Source organism: Grammomys surdaster, unplaced genomic scaffold (assembly GCF_004785775.1).
Source record: "Grammomys surdaster isolate TR1022 unplaced genomic scaffold, NIH_TR_1.0 278, whole genome shotgun sequence".
Classification (NCBI taxonomy): Eukaryota; Metazoa; Chordata; class Mammalia; order Rodentia; family Muridae; genus Grammomys; species Grammomys surdaster.
Genome location: NW_021604719.1, coordinates 13,769,423 through 13,777,470, shown reverse-complemented (window position 1 = coordinate 13,777,470; position 8,048 = coordinate 13,769,423). Strand labels below are relative to the sequence as shown.

The 8,048-nt window shown below is 41.1% G+C and overlaps 1 protein-coding gene across 1 annotated transcript in view; it reads right to left on the bottom strand.

Moving 5' to 3' along the window:
* The window catches only part of Megf10 (multiple EGF like domains 10), a 141,630-nt gene that overhangs the window by 31,291 nt on the left and 102,291 nt on the right, over positions 1-8,048 (bottom strand). The window contains exons 11-13 of the mRNA XM_028777167.1: positions 6,691-6,811; positions 5,768-5,931; positions 3,307-3,409 (exon numbers count right to left, since the gene is read on the bottom strand). Coding sequence (XP_028633000.1) covers positions 3,307-3,409; positions 5,768-5,931; positions 6,691-6,811 — 388 coding nt within the window. The remainder of the gene's footprint in view (positions 1-3,306; positions 3,410-5,767; positions 5,932-6,690; positions 6,812-8,048) is intronic.

Genomic DNA, 8,048 nt, shown 5'->3' with positions numbered 1-8,048 from the left:
ACACACACACACACACACACATATATCCAGGAAATATAATGTTCATTACCAATGCTCATGATGATCAGAAGCAGGTGTCAGATCCCTTAGTCCTCTGAAAGAGCACCAAGTTTTCCAACTGCATAGCCACCACTCCAGGTCTAAAAATTCATTTTGTCAGCAGTGCTTTGTATAGCCACATGGTATATGCACATTCATTTGCATCCAATCTTTATTCATCAGTTAAAATTGATAAAAAGTAGAAGAGCAAAAATAATATACATTGCCTTTATTATCTGGATGGAAAGTAATCTTTAACCAGATAGTAAATGAAATTTCAATAAATAAAACATCACAGTGTTATAGTAACCTCAGTAATCAAGGTGACACAAAGCTAGAGTCACCTGAGTAGAGCGATCCTCTACTCAGTATTGCCTAGATCACACTGCTCTGTGGTCATGACTTTGATTCATTTTCATAAATGCTAATTTATATAGTAGGGTTTAGTCCACTGTGGAGGGATTCCATCACTAGTCAAGTGTGCCTGGGATGTATACAAAAGCCAGATATGTGTGTGTGGGGGGGAGAGGGAAGGAGGGTGGGAGGGAGGGAGACAGAGAGAGAGAAAGAGAGAGAGAGAGAGAGAGAGAGAGAGAGAGAGAGAGAGAGAGAGAGAGAGAGAGAGAGAGAGGGAGAGATCCATGATATGAGACAGGAAGCAGGCCGGTCACAGATGCAGAGAGGATTATATGATCACATTGTGTGGCAAAGCCAGTGCATTCCCACAGGAGCCTGGTAGGTCTAAGGCCAGATGGGGGATAATTTGTCTTACCCCATGACCCAGACTGTGGAATGCCAGGAACACATTTTCTGACTGGCTTTAAGCCAGCTCATCTCTTGCTTTCCTCTTGTGTATTAGGGTGTGCCTTTTACAGCCTGGCCTTGTTAAATCATCAGAGCAGGTTGACACTTGAGTTCTGACTGGTATGTTCAAGGACACCTCCCATTCTCTATGAATTTATAAGACAAAAGTAGACTTGGTAAAGTAGGGCCCAAATCGAGTAACGTCAGGATCGCACTGAATTTACCAGATATTAAGTGCAATTTTTCTCACTAAAGTCACTGAGAATTAAATACTGGTCTGTCAGTTTTGTAAAACTCAAGAACCCTGATGAAATCACAGATGCTATTTAAGGCCTGACATGATCCAGCTTCAACATCAGTCATGATAAGGGACACAGAAAGGTGGACTTTTGTACTGTAAAGCCAGGTTCACAAGGCAAGAAGGAACTACAAAGACAGGGGCCTTGAGTCCCTGGGTCGCTCCTACTGACAGCAAATGAAGTCATTGTACAGCTAGTCCTATCTGATAAGGTAGCTCTAACACATGACGCTAACATGACAGTTCATCCTATTTTTTTCTACCTATCTGCAACTGAAGAAGCTCTCAGCAAATTCTAGGAGGGATAAAAGATCCCCTTGGAGGAGTTGCTGGTGACAGGCTGTGCTTGTTAGGCTCTCCAAATTAAACTATCCGCTAAACTCCATTAAGTTACCATCTTGCTCATTTTTAGAGACTAATGTATTAATGCTAAAACTCATACAGAAATTTAAGGGGTCCAGCATGACTGAGGCAACCATAAAAAAGGAGAAAGATTGGAATGTTTATACTTTTCCAAATTAAAAACCTCCTATAAAGCTACTGCAACCAAGGAAGAATTTTATTAGTGTGAGAACAAACATACAGATCAATAGGATTGAATAGAGCATCCAGAAATTAGCTTCACGTCTATGGAAAATTGACTTCTAGCAAGGAAAAAAAATAAGACATTCAATAGGTGGTAGAATAGTCTTCAAGAAAACTATTCTGGGATCACTGGTTATGGAATAAAGTTTGCCCCCACAGCCCCAATCATACTATATAAAAGATTAACTCAAAGTGAATCAAAGATCTAAATATAAAAGATATAGAGATAGAGATAGACAGACAGACAGACAGACAGATAGATAGATGTGTGTTTATATAAAATTTTAGAAGACAACACAAAAATCTCTGTAATTTTGTATTAAACAATGATACCCTAAAATTTTTAAAGATTTATTTATTTATTTATCTATCTTATGTAGAGCACCATTATAGATATTGTGAGTCACCATGTGGTTGCTGGGGATTGATCTCAGGACCTTTGGAAGATCAGTCAGTGCTCTTAACCACTGAGCCATTTTTCCAGTTTGATTCCTTAGAATTGATACCAAAAAGCACAAGGGAACAGGATTTTAAAATTAGACAAGGTAGACTATCAGAATAAAAACTTCTGCTCCAAAGAACACTATGAGAATAACAAAGAAGAAAATCAGAACATAAAAATGAATGTTTGTAAATCATGTCTGGTTAAGAACATTTATATAATGTGGTCTTAGGACTCAATTGTATAAAGAAAAATAGCTCAGCTAAAAATTAATGAAGGCTTTAAATGGATATTTCTATGGAGAAGGTTTATAGGTGGTCAATCAATGCACAGGATGGATCCTCAGCCACCAGAGGAGCACAAGGAAAACCTTAAAGAGGTTCTACTTCACACCCACGGAGAAGGATGTCACCAAAAAGACAGATGTGTGTGTGGGGAGATGGGAACACTCAGGCATTGCTGGTGAGAATGCAAAGTGGTCCTGCAAGAAGAGCAATGTTCTTGTTCATGATTTACTGTGGGCTTTGAAGATGGCACTAAGTGTCTAAGCAAACTTGGACATCGTGAGTAAAAACATCATTCTTCTTCCAGTACCATGACTTGCCTGATAGACTTCATAGCTGAAGTCATAAAACCACATAAAATAAGGAGGGCTTTCTACTGTGGGTAGACATTTCGTGCTCAATCATAACATGAATTTGTCATGACTCAAATTTTTAAGAAAGATACAGTTCTTAAACTTTAATTTCCAGGAGATTCACTATTTGCATATGAACTATATTAGTAATAGTTAATAGTTTTATGTCTATAGTGATTCCAATTATAGTTTTTGGATTTATTTTATTCTTCCTTTTCTCTCAATACTCAAAATATATAACAGAAATCTTGCTGGCCTACGTTTTAGCAACCAGATCTTGCATGTCAGCTCAATAGAAGTGACTACTCTGAGTGACTGATTAGTCACATCCACACTTAACATATCATGGCAAGATTGTGTCCCCTTGCTGGGGACTTTACTACATTTTGATTTTTTTTTTCTGAAAAACCGAGCTGTATGTGTTTCTTTGAAGAGGCAAACAACACCACTAGATACTAAAGTGTTGGCTATCTCTTTCAAACACTGGCCCTAAGCTCCTACCTGACCATCCAGGAAGGCAGCGGCAGTGGCCCGTAGTGGGGTGACAGCCATCTGCATGGCTGCAGTCACAGCGCTCAGCACAGTTCAGCCCATATGTGCCATCCTGCAAGGAAGAGAGCATTAAAACCAGCAATGACAAACCTAGGTATTCCCATGACATCAAACAACAAGGGCCCTGACATGCTTCTTAGGAACATGCTTCTCACTACCTGTCCCCATGATGCAAAATGCAAGCCTGAGGAGGTAGCATTTTAAAATCACTTTAACTCTAGCTTATTCCTGATATAATAGTTGGGAGATTTGCATGGTTAAACCACTCATGCCAACACATGCATATGCATACATACAATAAATATAAGCATGCCAGTTGACCGAGAGAGCCTTTTCTTATCATTACCACAATCCCAAAAAAACTGCTCATTTGTCTCTAACTAGTCTTACAACATAGTTTGGTCTTCCCTACAATTGGACAATTCCCTTCCTTAGAGGACAAAGAGGTCTTTGTCCACCTAAAAAAGATACACACACACACACACACACACAAAACACAAACATACACACACACACACACTAGATAAGGCAGATTAGATAGATGGTAAGTACACAGATACATAGGTGTTACATATAGTAACATATTACATAGTAACACAGTTACATAGAAATATAGTAATATAGTAACATATAGATACTATAGTAACATTTATATGTATCTATGTACTTACTATGACCTTATCTATCTAGTATATGCCTGTGTGTTTGTATATATACATCTTAATATATATACATATGTATATACAAATATATGTATATATACATGTGTGCATGTATATATACATATACTTATTTGAATTGAGATCATTTCTATAAGTTGTCAATGGAATACATGACATAATAAAGAAAACTGAAAATCTATCATTATTTTCTTTAATACATAGCTTCTTTTCCCAGAAAGAGGCCAAGCTGTGTAGAACATTATGATTCAAAATTGTAAATGCACAATCGGCAGGCACCTTATCCACCCCTCCATGTCCATGCTACTGTTGAGTAGTCCAATGAAGAGGAGATTCTTGGACAATGGGTATGATTCATGAGGAAGAAATGGAAATGTTTCTATTTGGAGAGAAATCTTATTTTTTACCCCAGATCCTAGGAACTGGTGTAGGGTATTACAAACATCCCTGTATCACCCAAACAATGAGGAAAACAGCCCAGTGACTGGGGGTGGGGACATAGAAACAGCATTACCAGGCAGCGGGTGTTAGATGATGTAATCATTTGCCTAGAATTTATTAAGCAAAGAAGCCAACTAACCACTTGTTAGGTACACTAATGTTTGACAGGATTGCACAGCAGTTAGCTCTGTTATAACAGACGCCACTGAACCATCAGACTTCCCAGATTTACTAATATACCTAATGCAAAACAACGGGCAGCGTACACTGGGGTTTCCACTTTGTCTATAATGAGCAAGTAAAAGACAACGTAAGAGCCTAGCTCTGGGCATTGATAATTGGTTCACTGGTCTGAACAGACACAGCAAAGCTTGCTTAACTCCTGGGGGCTTGGGGAGCACAGAATAATGCAGGGCAGGAATCCTTTCTCTTTTAGAAAATGAGTTGTACTTAACAAGAGGAGGCCCAGAGGAGGAAAAGGAGGTCTGGGGGAAGCCCTGTCTCTGAAATGGCCCAATTCAGGGGGGTCACATTGTTATCTGATGATGTCCCGGGGAAGAGAACATACCACTGCTGTTAGGATGCTTGAAGGCTCAAGAAGAAAGTGTGATGTGAACAGGAAAAGAAGCCAGTCAAGTGCTTTGGAAAGCAGGCATGCAACAGGTTACTACAGAACTCTCCATTTCACCGGCAGCTAGCCTGCAGCAGCTATGGAGGAGGGTATGTTCTAAGGGTGCACAGCTCCAAATTAGGTCAAGGGAAGGGAGTGCTCACCGAGGAGACTCCTGTGCCTCCAGAAATATTTACATTAGCCAAGGCTGTTCCCAAACCTGCCCTCATCACTCCAGTGCACATTTCTGTGACACCAGCCACCGCTCCCTTTTCAACTCCCTGTCACTTCCCACCCCCAAAGCATGCAGATTTCCATTATAATGGAAACAAAATACTTGGAGAGTTGACAGGCATATACTGGGTGTTTGACCAGTGCTGCTGCCTGGCTGCCACCAAAAGACATGTGTATAAGAACCAAAAAATGCTGGACCGGAGGGGGTGGGGGGCTGGGAGATCAGCAGAGAGCCAAAAGGAGAGAAGGAGATATTCTTTAAAGCCCGCCTAGCTGATTTCCACTCAATCCCTTTCCAAGCCTCTGTCTACTTCGAGTCTTATAATAGTTACTGAAGACTGAGTCACACTCATTCTTCACTTTCCGTCAGGGAAAAAAAAAATTGTACAAAGAAGTCATCCCTCCTGCATAGTCCTCCAGGCATAGCTACCCAGAGCATACACACCTGGCAGGGAAATTCACACTTCGGCCCTCGCCATCCGGGTGCACAGGTGCAGGTCCCATCCAGCGTGTTGCAGGCGCCACCATTGAGGCACTGACACGTTAGGTTACAGCCAAAGCCCCATGTGCCACTGGGGCAGCGGATGGAACAGTCTACCCCGTGCCAGCCTGTGTGACGAGAACGACAGAGCGTGTAAGGAAACAAAGGCAACGGGGAGCTTCGCCGAGCCCTTCCAAGCCACATCTCCTTGTACAGACATCTTGGAAATGCATAACAACACTGCCCCAGAAGTAGCAGACAGCCTTGGATCTGCCACAAAAGGCCTCATCCAGAAATGAAAAGGAACCTCTGAGGGACCAAACAGCCAACCGTGCTGTGTGATCGGTCAGGGATGCCAATGCTGAGAAGCATCCCTTGCGCTCCTTGGAAGGGATGTGGAGTGAAGACTTTAATGTGCTGTGATGTTCAGGGTAGAATGATAAGCTTTGTCTGTTTATATGAGAGGCAATGAAAGGCTTGTCCTTGGAAGACTAGCCCCATCTTTGAAGCAATAGCCATTAACTATGAAAAATGTGTTTCCAAGATCCTGGCTGCATCTATGGAGGACACATTCTGTGCCACACATAAAATCTGTGCTGGCTACATTGCTTGTCATGATTCCAAATTGGGCCATTTGGGGGCATAGACACGTCTGCTTGTTTCCCCTTTCCCAAATCATGGACTCAGACTTTGAAAGCTGGCAGCACCTTTAGAGAGGACCGAGTTTGAGTTTCTTTTTCTGGACTCAGGAAGGACGAGGGATGCTGAAGTCATCATTTTATGATTTTACTGAATTTAGAGCTAGAGCCCCCATTGGGGTGACTTTCAGTGACTCTGGGAGGTAACAGGACCAGGACCAAATAAAAGATTCACATACATGCGCTTACCTGCCTTACAGATACATGATCCATCCACGGGAGAACAGACCGCATCGTTTTTACAGCCACAGCGAGAAGAACAATTTATCCCATAGCGTCCCAGAGGACATGGAGTAGAGCAGTCGGTTCCCTGGATGAGCATAACAGGAGAATGCAGGCTATTTTTACCAAGTGAATCTATGCCAGCACAAACACAAATATACCTTGGTGATGCTAATTATGTTTCTTCTCTATTTTTAAAACTCTATACTTTTGAAAGTTGCTATAATTCCATCCCTATACAAATTGTAGAGATTCAGGTACAATCTTGGTTGGCTCATGTTTATGATAACATACCAAATATGACCTCTGCCTCCACGAAAGCCCAATGACTTCTTTTGATTTGTCTTTATAACAGAACACCAAAACAAACCTTTCTCCATTGTTTATGTACGTAGATGTATATACACAAACTATAGCTGTAAAATTATTGTAAAAAAAGACAACAAGAATACAAACACTGCACATCAGTGTTCATAGGCTTCTTAAGGCTTCACGGGTTGCCTTGTGTAATATGTAATGTTGTTAATGGTTGAGCCACAGCAATACTCAGCCAGTGGTATGATTCAGTTTATTCAGCAGTGGGCATTAAAGAGAATTGAGCTGCGGAAGGTGATCCAGGGACATCTCTTTTCAAAACGATGAAGACTCTTAAGAGAAAGTTAACTCAGGAGTCAGCCTGAGAATTGTGACACTCATCAGAAAGCTCTGAAGAGGTTCCCTTGGCTCTGTGACTCCACAGCCGACTCCTTCTATATTATGAGCCCTGGAATGACCACCAACACTCTTCAGAGTTCAGTGTTATCTTCTTTACAATGGGAATAAATGAATCACAGTTAACCACTTCCCCCTTTCAATAGCTATAGTCACAGGGACCACAGGCACAATTCAGTGTTGTACAGGTACATCTGTAGAATCTGAACCCCTAAAGGGGCCTCAAAACCATGTATAGAGTGTGAACATATCATAAATGCTAACCTGATGCATGTTGTGTCTTTCAATTTTGTGGAATTCAAACAGAAACTGTTGAAAACAATAACAACCACATGGAGAGCTATTCCTTTGTTGCTGATAGGTCAGAATAAAATCAATATATAAGGAATAGTTATAATGGGTCATACTTCTTGATATGTTCTAATATTGAACATCAATGATGCCTTGATAGATTCATCAGTGTTCTCAGCCATCAGTGGACTGTTAAAGTTTCTGGTCTCAAACAGTTCCCTTCCCATAAGTGCTGGGAATGGTTTGATCATATTTACTGTACTTGACAGTAGCTCTCATAAACCATGCTGTTGTTGTTCTCCACCCGGCACCACTCTTCTGCC